The sequence below is a fragment of the Falco cherrug genome, chromosome 5, assembly GCF_023634085.1.
Source record: "Falco cherrug isolate bFalChe1 chromosome 5, bFalChe1.pri, whole genome shotgun sequence".
Classification (NCBI taxonomy): Eukaryota; Metazoa; Chordata; class Aves; order Falconiformes; family Falconidae; genus Falco; species Falco cherrug.
The window spans coordinates 8,600,108-8,626,471 of NC_073701.1; the positions used below are offsets into that span (position 1 = coordinate 8,600,108).

Below are 26,364 nucleotides of genomic sequence, written 5' to 3' on the forward strand. Positions count from 1 at the left end.
CATTAGTCCCTGTCTGAGCTATGACATGGGTGTGCTTGTCTCCATCTCTCATGCCCATGCCTATGCCCATGCCCAGCCGTGGATCCTGTTGATCTCTTTCCTGACCTGTGAACTGGGTTGACCTCAGACCTATCTCATCTCTATGGACAAGCCCAGTGATCACTGTGTCTGTATGTGTGTGACGTTGGTTGCCATCACAGGACCTGATCCTGACCTGAGGATTGATTTTCCAGCTTGACCTAGGACTTAGGACCTGGCTTATCAGCATCAACCTGCCTGAAAGTCTGGACTCAGTCACCAAGGTGAGTGATGGTCAGTGGAGGGATCTAGCATGGTGCACAGGGCAGGTTCCTGAACCTGGGGAACCTCAGGGGGAGCTGAGAGAGCTGTCAGGGCCCTGTAGCTGATGCCACAGTGACTGACAGAACCTGGGTAGGGCCAGGAGCAATGGTGGCCAAGCCCCACCACCACCTATAAAAGAAGCCCCTGGGAAGCCCTAGTGACCAGGAGCACCCTGCAGGAGCCAGAGCATGGCATGGCAGTTTGCACTGCAGGATGCTGAAGCTCTGCTGGCTTGATGAGGAAGCAATGGTACCCACCTGGCAGAAAGCCATGGCCTCTGCAGGCTCTGCACCCACTACAATGGACACAGCTGCCTGGACAGAGCTCCAGTGGGAGCACAAAGCCACCCGTGTGCCAGGCTGCAGGCTGTGCCCTGCTCTTACGCCCGCACGGGACAGCAGCAGGGAGTGCAGTGGTGGGAGTGCACCCAGGGAGAGCGACTCCTCCGCTTTGTGACAGAGCGCCGGGAGGAGGAGAGTAGGCTGAGCAGTATCAGGGAGCGTGAGAGAGAGACAGACTGCTGGAATCACACCCTACCTTCCCTGAGACAGGCCCGACGGGCAGACGGGACGCGTCATACGGAGGTTCCCTGTCCTCTCTCCACATGGCTGAACGTGGTGCCGTAGGGAACAGGGGGCAACGGCGACAAGTCACTGCTCGGCGCAGCAGGCACGTCTCCTCTGGGACTGCCCTACCTGCCCAGGTGCCCTTGCATGACGGGTATGAGGCTCTGCAAGTGGAACCGAACGATAATGAGAATGATGGTTCGTCTAGCATGGAGGCGTCACTGAGGTTATTTCGGCATACACCCTGCATGAAAACTGCTTCCATAATGAAAAAAATGGGCCATTGTCATAGGAGACTCCCTTCTGAAGGGAGCAAAAGGCCCAATACACAGACTGGACCCACTTCTTAGGGAAGCCTGCTGCCTCCCTGGGGCCCAGGTTAAAGATGTGAAGAGGAAGCTTCCCACCCTGCTACAGCCCTCAGATTGCTGTCCACTATTGATTTTTCAGGTAGTCAGCAATGAAGTTGCAAGAAGAGGTCCAAGGGCAATCGGGAGAGAGTTCGGGGCCTAGGGACAGCTGGTTGAGGGATCGGGAGCACAAGTAGTGTTCTCCTCTATCCTTTCAGTTGCAGGGAGTGATGAGGGAAGAAACAGGAAGAGCCAGCAGATTGATACCTGGCTCTGAGCCTGGTGTCACCAGCAGAATGTTGGGCTTCTTGATCATGGGTTGGTCTACACAACACCAGGCCTGCTGGGAACAGACGGGGTACCCTTGTCTCAAAGGATGAAAAGGATCTTTGTGCAGGAGTTAGCAGGGCTCATTGAAAGAGCTTTAAACTGGATTTGAAGGGAGAAAGGGATAAAATCAGACTTACTAGAGAAAAGCCTGGGGGCAGCATGCCAATGTTTGAGCGATGGTGTGCTAGTGAGGTCCTTTGGTCTGTTTTCTCAGTGGAGGTAGGTGATGGAGCCCATGTGGCAGCAAAGACACAAGAGTTATAGATGTGTTAGAAACCATGGACATGCCTGAGAATGGTTACGTAGGAATTAGGGCTTCTGCCCCCAGAAAGATGGTGAGATCAATAGCCCGACTGAAATGCATCTACACCAGTGCACACAGCACGGGCAACAAACAGGAGGAGCTGGAAGCCATTGCACAGCTGGAAAACTATGATATAATTGCCATCATGGTGGGATGACTTGTGCAGTCGGGGTGCTGCAATGGATGGCTATAAACTCTTCAGAAGGGATAGGCATGGAAGGAGAGGCAGTGGGGTAGCCCTGTGTGTTAGGGTGTAGAGGGATGAATCTGAGTTACTTAACATTGATAATATACAGCTCTGGGCTGGCTTCAGGGGTGGGCGGTGGGGTGGGGGTGTGTGGCTGCTTCTGTTAAGTGGTTGGTAGCCAAGGAAGAGAGAGCAGTCAAGGAAGGGAGGAGGAAGAAGCAGAGAGAAGAAAGAACACGCACCCTGGGTGAGGAGAGATGAGGAGAAGGCACCAGAGGGACTGGCATGAAGAGTATGTTGGCATGAGATGGTAAAAGACCTTGTTGCAGCTTGATAGTTTGGAGAGTGCTGCGACATTAGGGGAGTATTTTGATCGTCTAGAGCTTAATGATGGTGATGATAGTGTTGAGTGTTTATAGGTGAGAATCAGAGGGAAGGTCAACAAGGCAGATATCATGGTGGGAGTCTGTTATAGATCACCCAACCAGGACGAAGAGACAGATGACATATTCTATAAGCAGCTGGGAGAAATCTCATGATTGCTAGCACTTCTCCTCACAGGGGACCTCAACTTACCAAATGTCTGCTGGAAATACAGTTCAGCAGAGAGGAAACAGTCTAGGAGGTTCCTGTAGTGTGTGCAAGGTAACTTCCTGACACAGCTGGTGAGTGAGCCAACTAGGGAAGGTGCCCCGAGGGGCCTGTTGTTTGTGAATAAAGGAGCTGTGGGTGATGTGAGGGCTGGAGACCGTCTTGAGCCCAGCAGTCATAAAATAAGAGTTTTCCTTTCTCAGGGAAGTAAGGAGGGGGATCAGCAGGGCTGCTGCCTTGGAACTTCTGGAGGGCAGAGTTTGGCCTGTTTAAGAGACTGATAGAGAGTCCCTTGGGGGGCAGTCCTGAATGCAAAGGCTTCCGGGAAGGCTGGACATTTTTCAGGAAGGAAACCTTAAAGGCACAGGAGCAGGCCATCCCCATGTGCTGGAAGACAAGCTGGAAGGGAAGATGACCAACCTGGCTGAACAGAGAGCCTTGGCTGGAACTCAGGAAAAACAGGAGAGTTTGTGACCTTTGGAAGAAGGGTTGGACAACTCAGGAGGACTACAAGTATGTCATGAAGTTATGCAGTGAGAAAATTAGAGGGGCCAAAGCCGAACTAGAATTTAATCTGGCTACTGCCCTAAGAGACAAGAAAAATGTTTCTATAAGTACATCAGCAACAAAAGGAGTGCTAAGGAGAATCTCCATCTTTCATTGGATGTGAGGGGAAACATAGTGACAAAGGATGAGGAAAAAGCTGAGGTACTTAATGCCTTCTTTGCCTCAGTTCTTAATGGTAAGACCAGTTCTTCTCCGGGTACCCAGCCCCTTGAGCTGGAAGACAGGTGCAGGGAGCAGAATGGAGCCTGCATAATCGAAGGGGAAATGGTCAGCAACCTGCAAACACCACTTAGACACAGGTCTATGGGGCTGGACGGGATCCACCCAAGGGTGCTGAGGGAGCTGGCAGAAGTGCTCACCAAACCACTTTCAATCATTTATTAGTCCTGGCCAGCTGGGGAGGTCCCGGCTGACTGGAGGTTAGCAAATGGGAGGCCCACTTACAAGAAGGGCAGGAAGGAGAATCTGGGCAACTACAAGCCTATCAGTCTGTCCTCAGTGCTGCGGGAGGTTATGGAGCACATCATCTTGCGTGCTGTCACACAGCATGTGCAGAAGGACAACCAGATGATGAAGGTCAGTCAGCATGGGTTTATGAAAGGCAGGTCCTGCTTGACTAACCTGATCTCCTTCTATGACAAGGTGACCTGCTTAGTGGACAAGGGAAAGGCTGTGGATGCCATTTACTTAGACTTCAGTAAGTAAGGCCTTTGACACTATCTCCCACAGCATTCTCCTGGAGAAACTGGCTGCTCATGGCTCAGATGGATGTACTGTTCGCTGGTTAAAAAACTGGCCGATGGCCAGGCCCAAAGAGTTGGGGTGGATGGAGTTACATCCAGTTGGTGACCGGTCACCAATGGTGTTCCCCAGGGCTCAGTACTGGGGCCAGTTCTGTCTAACATCTTTATTAATGATCTGGACAAGGGGATCGAGTGCACCCTCAGGAAATTTCCAGACAATGCCAAGTTGGACAGGACTGTTGATCTGCTTGAGGGCAGGAAGGCTCTGCAGAGAGATCTGGACAGGCTGGACTGATTGTCTGAGACCAATTGTATGAGGTTCAACAAGGAGGAGTGCCAGGTCCTGCACCTGGGTCACAACAACCCCATGCAACACTACAGGCTTGGGGAAGAGTGACTGGAAAGCTGCCTGGGGGAAAAGGACCTGGTGATGTTGGTTAACAGCCAGCTGAACATGAGCCGGCAGTGTGGCCAGGTGGCCAAGAAGGCCAACAGCATCCTGGCTTCTGTCAGAAATAGTGTGGCAGCAGGACCAGGGCAGGGATCTTCCCCCTGCACTCAGCACTTGTGAGGCTGCACCTCAAATACCGTGTTCAGTTTTGGGCCCCTGACAACATGAAAGACCTTGAGGTGCTGGAGCGTGTCCAGAGAAGGGCAACGAAGCGGGTGAAGGGCTGGGAGAACAAGTCTGATGTGAAGCAGCTGAGGGAACTGCAGTTGTTTAGCCTGGAGAGAAGGAGGCTCAGGGGGGACCTTATTGCTCTCTACAGCTGCCTGAAAGGAGGTTGCAGGCAGGTGAGTGTTGGTCTCCTCCCCCAGATAACAAGCGACAGGATGAGAGGAAATGGCCTTAAATTGCACCAGGAGAGGTTTAGATTGGGTATTAGGAAAAATTTCTTCACTGAAGGGGTGAAGCATTGAAACAGGCTGTCCAGGGCATTCAAAAGATGTGTAGATGTGGTGCTTGGGGACATGGTTTAGTGGTAGACTTGGCAGTGTTAGGTTAATGGTTGGACTCGATGATCTTAAAGTTTTTTTCCAACCTAAATGATTTTATGATTCTATGATTGTAACTTGCTTGAAAATCTGGACTCCTGGTTGATCCTGGCTGCTAGCCCTAGGCCTGCCCTGCTCTCTTTTTTTAGGTACACTGGAATGGGCCCTGGCTATCAGGCTCCTTCCTTGCTTTCTGCTTTATCTTGCTTGATGGGACTCCCCTTCCCTTAGGGAGCAGCTGGCCCTTGCAGCATCCTAGCAGTGTCTGGCAAGAGTGGCTGTGACTTGGTCACACAAAACAGTGGCTCTGGGCACCTGGTCAATTGTCTAGATTCTGCTTATCTATAACACTGTGATGACATTTTTATTTCAAGTTGTTCTTTTTGAGTCACATTTGCCTAGTAAAACAGTCTGTGGCCAAACAGTAAGCAAGAAGAGACCTCACATTCAGTTCGGTTCTCCCCAGGGGGGGTGTGTGCGGAGGGAGAACAAGGAAATGAAATACAGAATGCTGTATCTAATGTAATAGCAAAACCAAACATACCAAATAAGACCTGATAGGCCAAATATCAATGATGCAGCTAAGCAGTATTTCTCAATAGTAACTTAGAAATCAGAAATCATCTCTCTTGAACTGGCAGAAACAAAAAGCCAAGTCATGAAACAGGAGAACACTCCTATTGCTGCCATAGCTGGCTGGAGCACTGCCATTTAACCATGTGGCACATGCATATGAGGCTGGGAAAAAGATCCTGGGTCTGAAGCATGGTGTTCTGTACTTGGATATGTTGTAGCTGGCATGTACAGAGAAACAGAAGGTCCTGAATCCAGTCCCAAGTAGCACCTCTATGGTCACTGCTAGTCCCTTTGCACTTTCTGTTCCCTGCTTGAGGCATGTGACATTTTAGTCTCCTGTGGACTGAAATTTGTGCTTAAGCTCATCCATTTAGAGGTTATGGATGATATGTAGAGTAAGGCCTCCTCCAGCACCCCATTCTGTCTACCTGGTTTGCTCGCATCTTCTCCAGCTCCAGCCCAAGCCAGTGTCCTGCCTGTCACACAGCATGACAACTGCTCTTCTCACAGTTTGTTTCCTGACTGGATAAAGTTGCTGCTATTGCTGCTAGCTGTTGTCTGTCTCCCTCCCCACAGCATCTCTGCTGAGGCTCAGATCTCTCGGGCACTGAAGGAATTTGAGCTCCATCACTGTTTTGGCCTGGACTCTTTCCTTCAGATCAAGAGCTCTTATGCCAGCACGCTCTATATGTGCCACTCCGCCTGTGCAGCTGGATGGTCACTTGGTGGCATCCCGGAGCTCTGAAAAGACCCAGGGAGCAGCCAGTTTCATCTCCCCAAAGTGGCTTTGGGAATCTGGCTCAGCTCTGCTTCCTGACCTGCAGCCCCAGAGATGTGATGCAGAGCCACAGTGTTTTGCACTGGCATCGCCTTGTTTACACCGCATCCACTGCTACCATGTATCTGGTTAAACCAAGAGCAGTTTTCCTGCCAAATGAAGTCCTTTCATCCTTGAACCTTAGCCATGGTGGTGGGAGGCAGAGAGTCTCAGTTTAAGTGTCTCTGATGAAAGAAGATGGATTGTGGACTGGGCAGTAGGCTGTGGCAAAGGGCGTGCAGATGGGTATGTTCCTCATCCTGCAGCCCTGCCTGTCTTACAAGACAAGCAGTAACTGTGTCAGCCTCCAAATCGGCAATCTGTCTTAACTGTAGTAGTGAGATCTGGCAGGGCTTCTCTGTCAGCATCATGTATGACTTCTCTAACATAAGACAGGAAAATTGTGACAGGGCAGATTGCTGAGACACTGTACCGTAACTCCATCTGCTTACAACTACCATCTGGATTATGGGTCTACCCCACAGTGAGGTCTTTCCATAGCAACATCTTGATCAGCAAATGCCTAATCCATAGCACCAGGGACAAGCCTGTTTGGGTAGTTGGAGATTGTTTTCAGGCCACTTTCATAGCTGGATCTGATGAGCATTTACGGTTGGGTGTACTCATCTGAGAGAACCATGACAGCTCAGGTGGATTTTGGGGTGTAAGGTCTGCCCTCCCACCCTCACAGTTCCCTGATACATCTTGATTCCGATCTCATTTGTTTTCCACTTCTGGCATCTGCTGCTCACAAACACTGCTTAGCCCCATACCCACCTTTTAATCCCTCACTTCTGTTAAGATCTACTCAGACGCAAATAACACAATCCATAACTATCACTGCAGCAGGTGCGGCTTCTCCTTGCACTGCTGACTGGCCTACGCAACAGATTCAACCTGGAAAAAGGTAGCCAGGACCCACTGCTTCAGCTGCATTCTTTGAATCTTATCCCTCAAAGGGTTATCTCACAGCTGTACCATGTGTCCCCTGGATCTGCACCACATGCCATGACTGTTCAAGTTCAAAACTGTGAAGACTACTGATGGACAGTCCCCTGAAGGTTGTCCTGCCTCTGCTATAAAGAATACATAAAGAACTTACTGCTGCTTAAACGCACAGGTTCCTATCTCACAGTCCTGCTCCATGCCAGTGACAGGAGAAGGGATGTTAGCTGGATGTTAGATGGAGAGACCACTTACATAGTAACATAGGGCCTGAATCATGAAGATCCTGGCAGAGCAACCCCATGTCTCTGGAGTCTTTTGAAGATCTTACAAGATCTCTTTAGCAGCTTACCTGTGGATAGCCCAGTAGGGTGGATTTCTAGCCTACTTGTGGACATAAGATGGTGAGGTGGGTTAACCCTGGCAGGCTGCTAAGCACCACACAGCTGCTTGCTCTCCCCTCTCCCTGCCCCATGGGATGGAGGAGAGAATCACAAGGGCAAAAGTGAGAAAACTCATGCATCAAGATAAAGACAGTTTAATGAGTGAAGGGGAAAAAAAGAGAAGACATCCCAAATGATGCAGAGGCAGTCATTCACCACCAGCAGACTGATGACCAGCCAGTGACCAAGCAACAGCAACTTCAGAAAAAATCTCCCTGAGTTTTATTGTTGAGCATATGGTGAGGTGACATGAAAGATCCCTATGGTCAGTTGCCCCAGCTGTGCTCCCTCCCAACACCTTGCTCATCCCCAGCCTACCCACTTGGGAGCAAAGTCAGAAACAGAGAAAGCCTTGACACCGTGCAAGTGCTGATCAGCAATAGCTAAAAGTTGGTGTGTTATCAACACTCTTTGGTCACCAGGCTAAACCACAGCACCATACAGGCTGCTGTGAAGAAAATTGACTCCATCCTTGATGGTGCCCAACAGTTCTAATGCCTCGTTCTGGGGGACATTTTCTACTTTTGGTGGAGGTTCTACCTCTGTTGTGGTTTAACCCCAGACAGCAACTAAACACCACGCAGTCACTCACTCGTTACCCCCAACAGTGGGATGGGAGAGAGGATCAAAAGAGTGAAAGTGAGGAAACTCATGGATTGAGATGTCGCGACAGAGGGAAGACACAGTCACTCAATATGAGTGATCAGCAGACTTCGTTTATTGTCCCTTACAGTCACCTTTTATGCCTTGTTATAATCAGCTCATACATATTACAAAAGTTAAGCTCATTATTGGTTAGTTGCCTAACTACCAAGCCCGCCCCTAGTTTCTCTTCTGTAGTTATCTGTTCCCACCTGCAACATTCTTTTCCCACCACAATCTTCCTGTTATTGTGTAACTTTTGCTTTACTTCAGATAAGCTGAGAGCGATGTGCATTTTTGTCCAGCCAGCTGGACTATGTCTATGTGAACTTTTTCAGCTAGCCAGTTATCCACATTGAGATAGATAGGTTAATAGGTAAAACAAAAGCCGCACATGCAAGCAAAGCAAAACAGGGAAATCATTTGCTACTTCCCATGGGCAGGCAGGTGTTCAGCCATCCCCAGGAAAGCCGGGCTCCATCACATTTAATGGTTACTTGGGAAGACAAACGCCATAACGCCCAGCGTCTCTCCCCTTCCTTCTTCTTCCCCCAGTTTATATACTCAGCATGGTGTCATATGGTATGGAATATCCCCTTTGGCTAGTTCAGGTCAGCCATCCTGGCCATGTCCCCTCCCAATTTCCCGTGCCCCTCCAGTCTTCTTGCTGACAAGACCCAAGAAACTGAAAAGTCCTTGATTGATAATGATAAACATCATCCAGCAACAACTGGATATATATATATATAATATATATAAAAATATCAGCGTGTCATCAACATTGTTCTCACACCAAATCCAAACCACAGCACTGCACCAGCTACTAAGAAGAAATGTAACTCTCTCCCAGTTGAAACTAGGACAACCTCCCATGGGAGCTACAGATTACAGGTGAATTCTGGGGAGAGCTTAACCATATGGCTGCCATTGAGCAATAGCTCAGTGCTGAAAGTTCCTGGAGCTACTCTGAACACTCTCTCCAGTACAAGTAATAGAAAAGGAACAGATGAATCATTGCTTTCTCTCAAGTGAAGGCCACCAGGTTTTGTTGTTCCCCTTGCTATTTAAAACCATGCCAGTTGTGTGATGACTGTATGCCAGACTCAGCCTCTCAAAAGGAGTATGGACACTTGGATGTCCACTGGGTTTGGGATATTTATTGTTCTGCCAAGTGCTTTGGCAGCACATACATTGAAGCGAAGAGGTAGAAATGTGGCAAAACCAGAAAGATAAAAATACAGCACTTCTGTGATGCAAAGTAGTGTGAGATGGCTGTAGAAAGACTGCTCAGAGTAGAAAATCATATTCCAAAATACAGATACGGTCTCTTGCAGCTTTTCTTTTTTTCACACTGACTCCCCATGAAATATATTTGATCTGCTTCTCTGATTTATATAGCCTCACCAATTAATATGAAAAAATTAGATTACAAGGATATTAGGATGTTTTGTTTAGCTAAGAAAAATTATTACTGAGGTAAGCACACAGGTAAGTCCTTACCACTAACTACCTGTTCTCCACCTTGCCTGGGTCAGGGCTCAGCCCACACACCCTCGTGGCTGGCTGCCATTCCACTTCATTGTTCAGAGTCAGACTCATAAAGCTCACCCAGCATTAGCAGGGCTTCATCAGTTATCTTACCTCTTACGTTTCAGTTTTCACATATGGAAACTGAACGAGAGTCTCAGTGAAGTATGATGCAGCTGTGTAACCTGCAGAGGAAAGGAAAGTAGAAGTATGAGGAGAGATAAAAAGGCCATGGGTGGGTGTGCTTATGGGTCAGAGTTGTAAACTCATATGCTGCTAAGGATGTGTATCTCTGTATCTACAACTTGTTTTTATATGCATTATTGCATTATTATGCATACACAAATATGTAAATATCTGTGTGAGTGTGTACTTGTACATATATATTCATAGACACACAGAGACACATTTTAGCTCTTTTTAAAATTTAAAGTTCACAGAGTAAACCTCCAAAGGCTCTGAGTGGGTTTTTTTTCCCCCATAAAAATGTAGATATCTACTGAGACAACTCCATTAAATCCAAACAAACATACAGTGGATTTTCCTTTCACTGTCAAATACCCCCGCAGCAGAACACTTGAACACAAAATTTACCATTACAAATTAAGTCCAGGAGCCAGTTTGTAAGCGGAGACTGAGATCTAAGCCTCTGTGGCATGAGCCCCAAGCTTTTAGTCACATCTAAGTTTTGCCTTCCCCCTTGTTTCCAGACTCCCACCAGGTGATTCTCACCTCTTTCCAGTAGATCATTCAGCCAGAGAATAGAAAGCTCAGTACCTGTAAAATCCTCAGACATGTGCAAATTAGGATTATGGCTGATATAAACCTTGTCACTTTTTGTCTTCTATGGTGTCTGATTTAACTTCCCTTCTTCTGGGCTTCTCTTTCTTCTCTCTAACCTGCCTGTCTTTCCTAATTTCTTCCACATGTTTCTGTTTCTATAAGTTCTGTCTCAGTTCAAATTTGTGTTTTATGCTGAGTAAAATTGTTCAGTGTGACGCTGGGGTTGGCATGACCAGATGTACCTCCTGGGTTCCGAATGTCAGATAAACCAAAAGACATTTGAGAAAAATTGCAAAAGACGTGCCTGCTCTCTCAAGACAAAGCTGGCTCAGTGAGGTCAGTTAAGGGGTGGCACATCCAGTAGATGCCACTACTGTAATACTGTCATGCATGTATGCATGCATATATATCATGCAAATATGACATGCATATGTAATAATACATGTCATGCAGGGCTGTTATTCCCAGGAGATATCTGTATTGAGCTAGCTCCCTGTTGCTCTGTCCACCTCTCTCTCGCCTAGTGTATGTCCTGGAGTCCCTCTGCAAAGTGTTCTGAAGAAACTGTGAATCTGGTCATCTGTATACAGCATGGCTCTACTACCACCAAAAGGAATATTATTTTGAAGGTCTAAGGAACTTGGTGGCTAAAAGACTTATGAGTGAGTGTATGTTCACCCACCGTTCTGTGAGCCCTTTGCTGTGTATGTTCCTCTAAAATGCATTTATGCTCAGGAGGTATGCATATGAGGGTGGTGGTTATTTTAAAAAAATATCCATTTGTTGGAGTGGATGAGATATATTCAGATGTTACCAACAGCTCAGCATTACAAACCACCTTCACATTTATCTCTAATATTATCTTAAGCAACTTCTGTAAGGGGAGATAACTGACAGTGTCACTGAAAATGGGAATAAGAAAACTCCTTAACACCAATATAGAATTAAGAAGCAGGCATTCCTTTATTGCATTGGATACACGGGGGCTCACTCCACCTGACCTGCATGCCATATGTTTCATTCATGCAAAATTCTGTAGTCCACACATATGTTTATGCATTATATTTCTCAGAAAAATCATACATACTCATTCAGTAGGTGGTACTATGTTGAATAAATGTCACGCGTGCTCCTTACAGGTACTTTAGAGTCTTCTAAGAGGTCTCAAACAATAGTTGACCCTATAGTTACAGCTGACTGCACACTGAACCTCAATTTACTTCCCTTACGTGGAGAGTCCAAGTTTGTTTCAATAGTTACCTATACAACAGTCTCCTCATCTACCACAAGTTTTAGATGACTCTTTCCCTTTTGACATAAAATTACACAACTAAAGTTGGTTAGCAATCTCTCCATAGTGATTAAAGAAAAAACAACATAGTTGCAAAGCTAAACTAAATTATACTACATCGTAAGAACAGGAGGAAAAAAAGAAGAAAATATTTTGGTCACACTGAGTAATATGAGGTCCAACACATATATGTGACCCTTGCTACGGACATGTAGCAACCTAAAGGCATACTGGGTTACTGCTGTTTGCTCATAAAGGCCAAGAAAATTTTCCCACCCAGATATACCACCCTTCTGGAGGTTATCATCATCCTCTGAAGTCTGGTCCCCATAGACGGGCTGTACAAGTTCTAGAAGCATGAAAATTCATTTGTGAGGTAACCTTGTCTTCCTGATTTTGTTAGGGTTAAACCAGCTGCCAGATTTGAGAGGGATTCCTCTCCTCATATTAGGCTAGGAGGAACAACAGAATGGCATTTCTTTTTTTTTTTTTTTTCCCCCCCCTTTCCATTTTCCAACCATCTCATAGAGCATATTCAACTTCCTGGAAACACCTGGAAGTGTTGCACTGCAAATTCCCTGCTTCTGCTTTGACTGATTTTTTGTGTCTCTGCTTTCTGTGGCTCATGGCTGATTTTATACCAGGAACTACTGCTACTGAGTACTGCTGCTAATCAAGCCATTTGTTGCAGCTCAGACTAAGCATCTCAAAGCTTAATTTACAATTGCATGTTTGTATATATCTGCTGTGAAGAGACGGAAATGAAGAGAATACTTTAGTGTTGATGCGTTTCTGGCCTTACTGAGTATCATGTCCATGAACTCCAAAACACATTGGTAAAACATTTTTTTGTTTCAAGAAGCCTCTGAGTGAGTTGATCCCATTCACTTTTCCTCAGATATGAACTAATGCAACAGCTAGGGAACAATTCTGTGGGGTGAAGTCAGCGGTGACCTTGCAGCAGCAGAGGCCCTGAAGGCAGATCCTGTGCTGGCACTGCGCTGCCAGATAGCCATGGCTCCTCCTTCACCGAGTCCTGCCAGTGCCCGAATTCCTCCTGCGCCTGTACTCCACTGTTCGTGTTCACTTCTGTTTGCTTTGCCCTTGCAGGGAACTGAATATTTTTTGACAATGCAATACTGAGGGCTGGCCGCAGAGGGTACAAATAAATCTCTCTCCTGGCTTCACAGTCCCAAGCCAGACTTGGCACTGAGGAAGGCAACGGCTTTGTTCTCAGGGAGCGTGCATTACTGGATGGTGGCTCACCAGGGATCTATTTCTGCAGCTTGCATCAAGCCACAAAATATTTGTGTCACAAAACCAGGGGGAATTCTGACAGAAACTGACTTAGCACAGCCATTTCTAGCTAAGCCGTGCGAAGAATTCTTTTGTAATCCTTTTGTTCTGCAAGCCAGTTTGGGGTGTGTCAGCCAGAGGAAAGCTTCTCACTAGCAACTAGCATAGCATTGTTTCACTCGTTTTTCAGGTGAAATGGGAAATAATTTTTGCTGCACCTTGTGTGAGTTACAGAATGGATCACAGGAAGGTGAGGCCCAGTGCACAATGTTGAGCAGATTTCTCAGGACATTGGAAAAAGTCTGTTCCTTTTACACCAGTGAACTGCACTGCCATGACTAATAGCTTCTGCAGATACTCACATGCTGGTTCAGGTCCTGGTTCCAAGGCGTCCACATGAGTACAGAGCTCTTCTCTGTTGTGAAGTTTCATAAATATCTGGGTGTTCCCCCACAATAAGCTATCCACCACCATAGTTCTCCTGGAGGCTGGGCAGCTTGCTTCGAGTTAGCTTGAGCATCTCCCCAGTCGCTGCCCACAGCTGTAAATGTGCCTTCACACACATTGAGGATCTTCCTTGCTTGAGGTTCAAGGGTGCACGAGTGGTCCTTGGAACTCCACAGAATGGTCCCATGAAGGGAAATGGCAGTAACCGTCACCACCTGCTGGAGATCCATAAAAGCACAAGCCTTTGCAGATGACGTCTGTTTCCCACTCCACCTGGTTCTGCTCAACTTTCTGATGATATATCTAAGTGCCAGAAAAGTTGTCTGCCACGCCACAGCTATGTGACTTAATGCCATTTGTGTAGATGCTCTTTCTCTCTTGGTGCATTGGGGTGACCAGAGAAGAGTTACTTTTCTGCTCGGGGGCTAGCGGTAATAAAGAATTACAATTCCAGTCCTGCACTGCAAAAAAGACAGCTCATCAAATAACTCCAGCTTCTAGCAGGCAACTTTATCTACATCCCCAGACCCACTCTTTTGCAGTCTTTTTTTTTTTTTTTCCAGGATCTTACTTTCTGTTTCACTCAGTGGGATAGTTCATTTGCGTAAAAGCAAGTCACCATGAGGAAATATTCGGCTGAGCAACATTACTGACACCCGGATTTCAGTCTTTGGGAATAGAAACCGAAACAAACATACGACCAATAAAGGCGCATCCATCATCCAAGAGGTGGCAGATTGAGAATTACCCATGGCTGCTGTCACTGACAGAGGTAAGTACATGTGTGTGAAAAGCTGGTCTATTTCTCCATGTTCAGTGTAGCTATTTACTGTAGTTATATCTAAGGAACAGGTGGGTACAGACAAATGTGTGTGTTGGCACGTGAAGGTACACAGGAGACACTTTGTGTGGATTTGTGGGTGTTATCTGTTTGAATGCATTACTCTACCTTGAGTCTTAGGTTCAGCTTCAAAATATTGATGTTAACCCTGATGTGACATTAGGCAGGAAGAGTTCAAAAGCCAAAAGACCTCTTGATGTGGAAAGAGATCTCAAAGGCAATTAAGAATGGAGTAAATTAGTTGGCTTATCTTTTCACTTATTTTGTTTTTAATGCAATAAAAAACTAGAAAATGCCTTTTAAACTATCAGTGCAATAAGGTTGTGCAAGGAGCTGATCAGGTCTCTGTTGATGTGGAAGACTATTTTATTCCTGCTGAAATGTAATTTCACTGGGTATATTTCAAAAGTCCTCATTTGAAGGGCCAAGAGCTATGGAAAAGTGCCTTTAGTATTTAATTCTAAGCAAATTAATTATTTTCTTCAACAAAACGAGTGTTCTCAGTTCCTTAAGTTTGCCATGGATGGACTTTTACAAAAGAAATAACTAGCTTTGATCATCTGCAATTGTTTTCATCTAGAAACTTCAGCTGGGAAGGTATGAAGGAGTCATAGGGTCAAGCTTCTTTGCCACTATGAGAGATACAGTGTGTATAATTAGACAGGTCTCTGATGCCACCCCACAGGTATTTGTTAGAAATCACCCTCCTTTCTGCACTGGTATTTTTTCCTTGCCACTGATAAAACCTCTATCAGCTTTTGAAACAGTTTCATACTAAGAAAAGGAGGAACCCTTGGCTGTGAAAATGTTTTTGTCTAGATTGACATTAGGAGTACCAACAGGAAAATAGCTAAAGTTTTGCCTAGTAGAAGTGTTTGGAAGATACAAAGGGAGAAGATATTTGACTCTGCTCTTCAATTAGTCAGGGAAAAGCAGACACGGTACTGCTGAAACCAGTGAAGTTAAACTTGAGTGAGATCACAATCAACTCTAATGTGTTAAATTGAGCAAGGGTTCATGTACAGCATAGCTTAAACAACCGTGAGTTCCCAGGTAGAACTCCACCATTCCTGCATCCCAGAGTGGCTATCCTACTGTGCAGGGAGTGTATAGACTGAAAGTGCCCGGGACAGAAGGTGCAGAGGAAATTTTGTTTTCTGATCTACTATCCCAAGTGATTCACAAATCTTTTCTTTATAGATCCTGCACCCAGAAGGAACAACCAAGGGTAAGACTTACAGCTCTATCACCATGTGCTGCCTGGGACCAATAGCAATTTCTAGAGACAGGCAAAGCTAAGAAGCCTTGTGCTTTCTTTTCCTCTTACCATCCTGTTCCCTGATCGTCCTTTCCAGTTATCTTACTACTTTGACCAGTTCTGATCTGAGAGTGGTGATGGGATTGCTTACACTCCCAACATCTTGCAAGGAGGTGCTGTGGGTTAGATCATTAGACTGCAGTTCTCCAAGCTGCTCATTTGTGATGGGAAAGGCTGAGAATGGGAGGTTTGGCTGATGTTGAGAGTTGCACAATGTGACCAAACATCACTGAAGTGTTGGGATGATTGCACTGCTAGTACTTTTGTCACAGGTGGAAGATACAGCCAAATGACTTCAAAAGAAATTATTTGCCTGATCACCATCCAGAAGTGGTCTACCTGCTGTATGAAATCAGGTGGAGGAGAGGTACCATCTGGAGGAACTGGTGCTCAAACAATTCTAGCCAACATGCTGAAGTCAACTTCTTGGAAAATTGTTTCAAGGCCACGCCATCAGTTTCTTGCTCCATCACCTGGGTCCTATCTACTACGCCCTGTGGGAAATGCTCCAAAAGAATTCTGGACTTCCTGAGGGTACATCCCAATGTGACCTTGGAAATATATGCAGCCAAGCTGTTCAAGCACCTGGATATCCGTAACCGGCAAGGTCTCAGGAACCTGGCACTGACAGGAGTCGCTATACGTATCATGAATCTTGCAGGTAACTCAACTACTCTTTGGCTTTGTCTAGGTTGGATGGAAAGTTCTGGGATTATGTGCACTCTCAAGCAGTTGTGCTTTGTAATAGCAGTGATGGCTGGCATTGGAGAGGACTAGAGAGTGCAAAAATGCCACTCTCCTCTGCCTTATTTCTTCCCCAGTCCCATACAGCAGCAGGACCAGCATGGTCATTTCCTCTTGCCAAATCTGAACAAGGACAGTTATGTCTTTCTTTAGCCATCCATGCCTTCTTTATGTACAGTGAAAAAGCCTGCCCATAAGATAGAGATAGAACCCATCCCTCTTAGCATATATATGCAAATCAGCTTGCCAGCTGCAGCAAGTAAGCGGTTTCCCTTGATAGCTGGAGAAAAGAAGGAGACGTATCTAAAAGAGACTTTCAGATGATGCATCACAGATTACATGTCTTCCATGTATGTCTTTTTGTATGTGCATCTTCCTTGCCTGTCAATGTTTGGCTATAAAAATAGTCCAGACAAGTCCAGACAAATAGCTACAGAAAGTAATGAACATTTGAAGAGATTTTTCTCACATATCTGCCTGGGTACTTACTACTGGAGTGTGCGGCTACAAAACCTACCATGTCAAATGTGAACTTAAGGGACATTGCTTATCTTGGGGAATCTGTCTCTGGGATTACACCACCAGAGCACTAACAGGAGCTCCGGCCATCCTATCAACACTAAGATCAATATGAACTGCTAAATGTTAGGGTGTTCACTCCAGGTTTTCCTTGATCATTGAGATAAGTCAGACAGATTCATGATTGAAGCAAGAAGTTTATTGTCTTACCCAAAGCTTCTGTGATCAAGTGCAAGTCTGCCAAAAGACATGCCTGAGCAGCCCTGATTGCATGTGCCACTTCCCTTCCCAGTCCCTACCAGCGAAGCAGCCTGCCACTCACTGATTACTTCTCCCTTGGCCAATGTGCTCTGGCTTTATGTCCTGGTGTGCTATCTGTGACACGGGTTGCCCAAGCCTCTGTAGTAATCTCTCTCACTCCGGCAATTCTCCTTTTTCGACCTATTGCTATTTGTAGAGTTTTGGTTCCTCTTTCCACTAACTTATTTGTGTAGTTGCAAGTCATCATTGCTCCCTTGTGTGAATACCCTCAGATTAATATCTTCATTTAGCATTGTTTTACTGAGAAAAAAGTGACTCGCTAAAATATTCATGCAGAAAGAAATGGGCATGTCTTTCATCAGGAGTGACTGAGTATCTCTCTTCTCAGACTACAGTTACTGCTGGAAAACATTTGTTGCACACGAACATGGACAAGGTGATTATTGGCCCTTGAGCTTCGCTTCATACATCTTTCTGAATTCAACAGAGCTGTCTCATATCCTTTTGGTTAGTAGGCACTTGAATAAAATGCTGAGAGTGAAAAGTAATGCAAAATCCTAGGAAAAAGAGGTTTGGCGGGTCCTGGTAATGGTGTGGGCAGAAACAATAGTATGAAAAACAAGCGTGGGCTTGATGCTGCATGAACAGAGGGCCAAGTGGGCAAGAGATTGCCAAGGGGCTATGCTGTTGTTACATTGTGCTTTTGTGGCCAGGAGTAGAGAAGAGATTAAGCAATACTAAAAGCAATACATACTCTCAGCATTTTTTACAAAGGAAAGGGTAAATAATTTTAAGCCTTTACATGGATCAGCCACAAGTTCATTAGCTTGCAGCTTACCGGAGCTATTCAATCCCGAAAGCTCCTTCAGCTGTGTAAACATGATTCAAGTACACTCCTTTTGCCTCCCAAGACAGGGCCACTGATTTAAGTTCTGAGCAAGTTCAAAAGCCTGGATGGGTGGATTCCCTTTCAGGATCAAAGCTTACGCGTAAGAGTATTGTGTAATAGATCTGCATTCCCCATTTCTTGCAATCCATACAACTGCAGAAGTTACTTGTATGGTCTGATATCCTACTATATAGGAAAGAGAAGGTGGTCTACTGAACAGGAGAGAAGACTAGGACTGGAGTTAACTTGCTGGCTCAGTCACCCTTTGTGGGGCAAGCAAGTTCTTGCTTGGACTGGTCCCAATATGTAGCACTGGGGCTAGTGGAATGGACCACTGGAGACAGAGGAAGGAATGCACAGAACTACATAATACAGGCAGGAGCTTAAAGCCTAGAAGAAGAAAAACTAAGCTGTTTGTAGGATGCTATGAATGCCTTGTTCTATTTCTGATGAGGAAAAGGTATACGCTTCATATACTTCATTTTAGTTCTATCCATCCCAAACTTTATGTAGGTCTTTTAATACCTCAGGAACTGACCTTTCTAATTCTGTCTAAGACATTCAGGTGAAGGATGCACAGTCAGTGGCATCATCCAATCAGCTGATCTAAGTAGTTAATGCAATGTAACTGTTTAGGAGACATTTTTCCCTTGGCTTTCAGCCTTCCTGAGTACCCTAATGTCTGAGATGATTAAATAATTTAGCAGCTGATGCACAATTAAATGCAGAGTGTGATGCTTAGCAGGGAGCTGAACAGAGCTGTCTGCTAAATGCTTGTGAGTACTGACAAACTCCAGCTGACTCAGCACAGTTCCCTGGGCAGCGGTACAAGGCGAATATGCCCTTCAGTTCTTGGTTTTAAAAAGCCAGCTAACAAATGACCTGTCCCTCCCTGTGCCCTGGCAACCCCGTGGGATTACTGCAGAATGCTGGTGGCTAGGAAGCTGGCACCGGGACACTCATGCTGGTAGTCAGGCACTTGCTCCATGACTTTGCTGTCTCAGCCAAACTCAAGCCACCACTAAAATGAAGTTGAGTAAGGCGCATTATCAGTAGTTCTGACCAACCACCGATCCTCCGTAGAAGGAATGGGAAGGAGTAGGTGCTCAGCCCTTGTGAACACCCAGCCCCATTGTACTAATTATGCAGAGGTGTGATGAGGAGAGTGTGTCCCAGCAACATGCTTCAGAGAAATACACACCGTTATTTCAAGTCCTGGCCTCCCTGGTATAAGACGCTGAGGAACCAGAGAGGGTTTGGTGGAGTGCCACTGCAATAGGGGGCTGGAGCACTTGCCCTGCTGAGGGAACCAGCTGGTTTAGACCTAAAGAAAAGAAGGATAAGTGGGATCTAACTGCGGTTTTCCACTACATAAAGGCAGTGAAGACAAAGCCGGACTCTCCTCAAAGCTGAACAGAGAGAAAATGAGGCAATAGGCACAAGCTGCAACAAGGGAAATTCCAACTGGGCAGAAAGAGAAAGTCTCCCCTGACAGCAGTGCTGTACTGCAACGGGTGCCCACAGAGGCTGTCAGACCATCCCTGGACACACTGAGAACTTCCCTCTGAGCTACCAGATCTAGCATTGGAGTTATCCACACCACAAACGTGTTGTTCGTTGGACTAGACACCTCTAGAAGGTCTTTCTAACCCCCGAAATTCTGCCTTCCCACAGGATCTAGCTCCACTTCCCCTGCGTTCAGCTATGCAACTGCCGCCTTTTAAATGCTCCTGTTTCTGAGTGGTCTGTCTTTCTAGGAGGGGTTTACATGGCACAGTAAATTCTGAGGTGCTACGCTGTTGTCTGGAAAGCTGTGCCCAAAGGGACATTACCTAACATGCTGAAGATAGGTCAGAGCCTTCTCTGATGTATTTTCAAACTCTGGATTATACTGAAGAGACAAGTTAAGTTTTTGGCATCTAATTTTTAATGCTTGCATTCTTTCCTCCTGCTAGGGGCTTCCGCCATTGCCAGGGAACTGAATACTAACAAGCATCAGCAGCATGCTTTCAAGCTTACTCTGTGCATCAAACCGTTATTTTCAAGACTGGAAAAGCCATTCCCTAGCAGTTTTTTCTGCAACAGCCTTGAACGATGAGCTTCATCCTGCCACTAGAGAAGGCTTTTACCACTGGCTAGGCATTGCTAAGTATTGGACACAGCAGAAGGAGCACATGAGAAGCCATCAGGAAGTGTGGATGATGCAGTCAGGCAGCCAGGACATAGTGCTCTGGGTCTTTACAAGGTTTCCCAAGAGTCCAGTGGGGATGGAGACCATGCCCCAGGACCAGGCCTTTAATGTCTGCTGATTCTGCAATTAGATTCTCTGAGTACCTTCGTGAGAGGCCAGTGAGTAACACTTTTCATGCTCTGATTTGTTCCAAAGAAGGAAGTGGAGCAATGTATTCTGCTTTTGAGAATTTTTTATGAAGATCACTTTTATGGCTATGTGTGTATGTTTCAAAAAATACTTTAGGCTATTACAGTACTTATGTAATATTATAATATTACTGCTTTTATTACAATATAATACAATTATGTTGCTAAGGATTATATTGCTTCATTTTAAGGTTTTATTCTCCCTATTTTTTATGACTGTAGAAACAACAGAATAAAAGGGAAAATGTCAACTTTGTGAAAACTTTGCTTTTCTTGTTCTGTTCCTCGGCACATACCCTTCCCATGTAATTCCACACTCTGGAGTCCTAGCTGTTCATTGCAACCTGGGGAACGCAGCAAAAAGTCTCTGCTTTTCCAGCTGGAAACACTGAGTGGAATGGTGAGGTAAGAGGTATTGAAAGCTCTGAGCTCTCTCTACAGGCAGAAGGCAAAAAGAAGATACAGGTGTGCTGGGCCTCGCAGCAGTTTTCAGTTTGCACTGCAAATAATGCAAAACATCTGAATGAATCATGTTGGGAGCTCCATGTTTCACGATTCTCAACCGCTCCAAGCAGGAGGCCCATTGTGTGATCCCACCGGAGAATGTGCCGCTACCGGGATCTGCAACATGCAGGCACAAATGATTATTTGAAGAATAAGGCAGGGGCTGGTAGGAACCTTGCCTATCTCTTCTAGCTGATTAAGGCTTATGGCATCCTTTGGCCATGTCAGTCTCCGGATGTTTAGCAGACAATCAAGACAGCCAGAAAAGTTGCAAGCTGAGGAAGCAGCTCCAGCTCCTGCTGTCTAAGAGAGTACCTAAAGCTGAGTGCAGCTGGCTGGTGAGTGTTTCCTACATTAACCAGATAAAATTACTCCAAGCAATGTATAGCATGACTAAAGTTTTTTTCCCCCTGTCCAGGACCTCAGGCTGGATATCATATGCTTTCTTTCTGGCCATTTTAGTGTTAAGTCTTTATTTCCTTAAGGAGAAATCAAATCACTTGATCAACATGCAGCTGAGTACACCAAGGTCCATAATCATTCCGCAACGTAACTTGTAAATTACTGGTCTGCTGTGGAACGTGGCAGCTCGATTTGAGCCTAATCAACATATATATATCTACAAACACCTTCCTTTGTGTCTTACTTTGAAACTTCATTATGCCACAGAAGTTAGCTGAATTCCATCTGAGAATCTACAAAGTACAACAGCACAAAGCTATACAACAATATGTAGTATCCATGGCCAGTACAAAATGGAAGCTCTTACATTTTAAGAAAATCTGCAAGACCTGAAGACCAATCTGTGTCTCTTGCCAGAAATACTTAAACATCATAGAATCTTGCTCACAGCTTAGCATAGCACCAAGCAGGCTTTACCCGTAGCAGTGTGGAAATTACTGACACATTGCTAGTTCACATGAAATAACCAAAAAATGCTGGCAGGTGCCACTATGTTTCTGTACTTTAAAATTAATATGCAGTCAGACTTTGACTTTGGAAAGGATGGAGCAAATGGGTATATCTCTGGTTCACCCCTCTTGTCTGGACTCACTTGTACTGGGGTAGGGCCACGGGACCTTGATCACACTCCAGCTGGAATTGTTCAAGCATCCATAAAATGCTGTTCCTGCTTTCAGCTATCTCCAAGAACCTGCTTCATTTCCTTTCTCAGAATAGCAATGTAGCTGCTTATGCTTCAGAAAGGGCTACTGAATACTCAGAAACCGCATTTGGCCTAGGAAGAGCTGAAGAGAGCTGGGGCCTGTGATTGTGTCAGATGAGAAGTATTGCACCTTCTCACTTTGTTCTTCTCTTCCCTAGTATTTCTCTTTCAGGAACCCATTGCTGCTGTGTTTCTCTTTTGGGACCCGTAGCAAGACTGACTAGCTCTTCTACAAAGGAGGAACAAACAAACAAAAAGTTGGACAGAAAACCGCATAAATACAGGGGACAGCAAATTAAAACATTTGTTTGGGAAGCAAGAGTCAGAAAGTTAATACTGTAAATATAGGGAGGTGAAAAAGGACATAAACCAGCAAGCACAGCCCTGTGCAGACACCCACTGCAGCAATCCTAGCCCATTAGGCAAGAACTTTACAGCGGTGACGGTCCTGTAATGTGTAGGGCTATCTCAAAGGGAGCAAGAGGACACCTGATAAAGCAGAAATGATGAACGAGGCAGTGTGAGAGATGGTGACGTACTCACAGTGGAGCCTTGACTCTGAAGTGAACACTTCAGTCACAGGTTGCTGCCTCCACCTTCCCCGTCACACCTCCTCCTGGGGACAGTCTCTTGCTACAGCTGCACACCGGGGCATAATGAAGCAGAGGTCTCTGGCATCCCCATCCCTGTTGTGGGTCACAGTTCTGCTACTGCTGGTGTCAGCTCTGGGCATCACCAAGTCATTCAGCTGCACAGAAGTGCCTGGATTAACTGAAGTGCGCACACTCACCTTTATGAGTCAGCCGGTGTGTATGATTCTTCACGGAAGGCTCAGCCCTTTCCCACTGAAGGCAGGAGGACAAACTTTCCTCTGGTCCTTTTGGAAGCATGCCAGTTCCAAGACAGCCCAGTGAAGTTTTTTACACCAGTTTCAGCGGCCAGAGTGAACCTGTAATCTACTGTATCCCTGCTGTGCCCTTACTGGTGTGTTAGGCTGTGGAGGTGAATCTACCACACTGCTAGGCTATAGAGGTAACCGCAGAACAGCGGGTCTGCTCTCACCCCCTTCTGTCCCTCTGGACTGGTAAAAACACTGTTCCAGCTTGTAGAGTAGGATAGTTCTTAACTGTGATTTAATAACAAGATTATAACGTGGAGACATCAACATCCTCCCTGCCCTGGAACTTGGGTGCACTCGCCCGTGTGAGGAGACGGGCCCCTTCTAGGCAGGAAGGTGACCTCTGTCAGCATTAGCCCTGCACCTTTGACAGTCACATCAGTCCTTCCACTGGTCTGCTTCACAATAATAACGACAACAGCAGCAACAGCAATGGTCTTTCAGCTGTATCTGGTGTTGGTTTGGAAGCCTGAAGGGAAACCTGCCTATGACAAAAGTCATAGGTTTAAAAGCCAAAGGCAGCCTTCAAATTACTTACCACAGTTTGGTGCCTACCCTTTTGCTCTGACCCCGGCTCTTGCAGCAACCTGCTTTCTCCTTCCCCTTCTGAGACTCTGCTTATCACTGCTGGCATTGTCAGAACAGTCTCTTCGGTGCCAAACCCCTCCACGTTTCTTCTGCAAACCAAATCTGATTTCCATCACTGCAAATATTTAATACATATGTGATTAAATAATGAAATTTCTGCTCATAGAAACACCAAAGGGTCAGCACCAGGGAGGGGAGAAAAAATGACTCGAGCTAGAGGACAATGTTGGACATGAATACATCTAGGCTAAAAACTCCTAAAGGGGCAAGTAGCAGGGCACTGGACTCTAAGACCCTGAAGCTCCTTTCTGTCCTGGTTTCCAAGTACCAGCATGAGGGAGAGAGAGCAAGTGGGGGAAGGAGAAGGCAGGGGGGTGTGGGGAAGCATGACGTGCTTTGAAAATCCCCCTTGTATTTGCAAGGGCCTGGAGTGTGTCTTTGCATTGTTTAATGGTAATCTGTTTCTTATTATTGCAATGTGATGTCCAAGGATGCTGTGTACTGACCTGGAGTAATGCTGTGTGCAGCTGTGGGAATGATGTCAGTGTCCTGATCTTCGATGGGTATGTTCTGGGGGTTGCTGAGAGCCGGACTCTGGGAGCTGTTTGCAGCAAGGAACATCCCTTCAGCCAGCATCCTTGTAAAGGGTCCCAGACACCCCCGTGCACCAGGAGATGGCAGCCATGCCCAGTTTTCCACACTGTACCAGTAACCATCCCATTCCCTGTTTATCCTGCTTCCCCCGTTATCAAAAACCAACCCTGAACCTTGCCCTGGTGCAGAGTTGGAGCTTTCACAGAGCAGGGGGGTCTTTGTATCCCAGCCCTGGGTGACAAAGCACACGTCAGTTGCCATAAGACTGGATGTGACCCGAGGGTCCGATTGCTACGCAGGTGGCTGCGTGCAGAGCCGCAGAGGATGATGTTCAGCGAGGACGAAGGAGCTGCCCCCAGCCCATGGGCAGGATGGTTTTCAGTAGCGCCCGTGCCCTAATGAAGGTGTGCTTTCAGTTAACTGTGTGTACAGCTTGAGCGTGCAAAACCCACCCAAAACGTTACACAGCCAGCCACAGGGGCAGGTCTGGCAAAAGCTCGTGTTTGTGCCAGATTTGCTAGGAAATCTTTTGTATCCTGTTGTTCGTTGTGGCTGCAGTCCTTAGGGTGTGAGTAACAAGAGGATGGGGAGGCGGGCACACTCGTGGAAAGCAAGGCTCGGGGCAGCAGCTGCAGCAGCTGTACAGCTATTCAGATGAATCTGTGCCTTGTTCATCGCTGCAAACCATGGGATGTTGGACCAAGTAAGACTGAGGTTTTCAGCTAGCACCATGGGCCCCTGCTCTGGCTGTTCCCCAAGTCCTGGGAGGAAATACCCTTCCAGAAATCACAAGCCCCCATTTCCCACGGCTCAGGAGATGGGGCCTGAGCTATATTTGCCACAGTTCCCTTGAGGGGTTAGCTTTTTCCCAGGTGCATATAAAGGAAGGAGACACCTTGAACAGCCCAGCCACTATCTCAGTAAGGCTGTAAACGTAAGTGGTACTCAGGAGTATATAAGCAGTAGAGAAATGTTCCCTATACACACAGTCTGCAAAGCAAGTAAAAAAAATTTAGGCTTAAAAAATAATGTCACCGCATAACAGTCATCCTCCAGGGAGGTACTCTTGGCAGAGACACCTAATGCGTTTGAGGTTGAATTAATTAATAATGCCAAGTCAAAGAATAGCTTACGATAGCTAGTATTGGTATTTGAGAATGGAAAAAGTACCATTAAAAAGACTCTACAGCAGAAGAGTTAAATTCCTATAGCTAAATCACATAGATTAGCTGAACAGTCCACTCTGAATTCAGTCTGCTTTAGATTCAGAAGAAGCAACGTAGGATGCATTCTGAATGCAGTGCATGTTTCTCATTGCATTTATTCTCCTATTGTATAACGTTACCAGTTGTCCTGTTTCAACAAGTTTTCAACAAGTACCTTCAACTTAATGTTTGTCAACATTTAATCAGAAGCTGGTGTCTCAACTGCTTTTTTAGAAAATGCTACTTTTTCTAGTAGCTCTCCAACAATTTCACTGAGAAGGACAATGATGTTGTACAGGCCAATACCAAAGGTTGCAAGACTGAGACCTTTTTTCCATCTCTGCTTCTCTTCTTGTTTTGTAAAGTATGTTGGGTCAGCACTTCTCTGTCCACTTTGGTCAATTAGGAGTCATGAATGAGAATGACAGGTTTGCAATCAATGACGGAAGCATCTTGAATGACTTTAGCATTTACGTCACAGATTTTTGGTAGTATTTCTGAAGCACCTATTGCCTGAACACTTTATCTGCCTTGATCTTCTGGATGACAGTGTCCACAGCTTCAAAGTTCCAGGTGAAAAGGCTAAAGACAGTTTAATAGGATAGTGCCAGATTTTCTCTCCAGAAATCAGGAAGCATATATGACACGTCAATCCTTTGTGTCAACTTCTACTTCCCTCATCCACATGGTACCAAAATAATGACAAAACCAGATGC

At 45.9% G+C, this 26,364-nt stretch overlaps 1 protein-coding gene across 5 annotated transcripts; it reads left to right on the forward strand.

Annotated features, from left to right (window-relative positions):
• Nucleotides 1-203: 203 nt before the first annotated feature.
• On the forward strand, nt 204-26,225 carry APOBEC1 (apolipoprotein B mRNA editing enzyme catalytic subunit 1). 5 transcript variants are annotated; one of them, XR_008732427.1, is made up of 7 exons: nt 204-302; nt 14,307-14,515; nt 15,785-15,812; nt 16,175-16,563; nt 17,815-17,933; nt 20,917-21,099; nt 22,522-24,333. XR_008732427.1 is itself a non-coding variant. In XM_055711749.1 (6 exons), exons 2-6 carry the CDS (start codon nt 14,494-14,496, stop codon nt 21,001-21,003), a joined length of 645 nt encoding a protein of 214 aa, XP_055567724.1. In that variant the 5' UTR covers nt 204-302; nt 14,307-14,493; the 3' UTR covers nt 21,004-24,333. The 5 variants fall into 5 exon arrangements, 4 of the variants coding, with proteins under 4 accessions (XP_055567724.1, XP_055567725.1, XP_055567726.1 ...); XM_055711749.1 differs by having other exon boundaries at nt 20,917-24,333; XM_055711750.1 differs by lacking the exons at nt 20,917-21,099; nt 22,522-24,333 and adding an exon at nt 19,693-20,910 and having other exon boundaries at nt 212-302.
• Nucleotides 26,226-26,364: the final 139 nt, after the last annotated feature.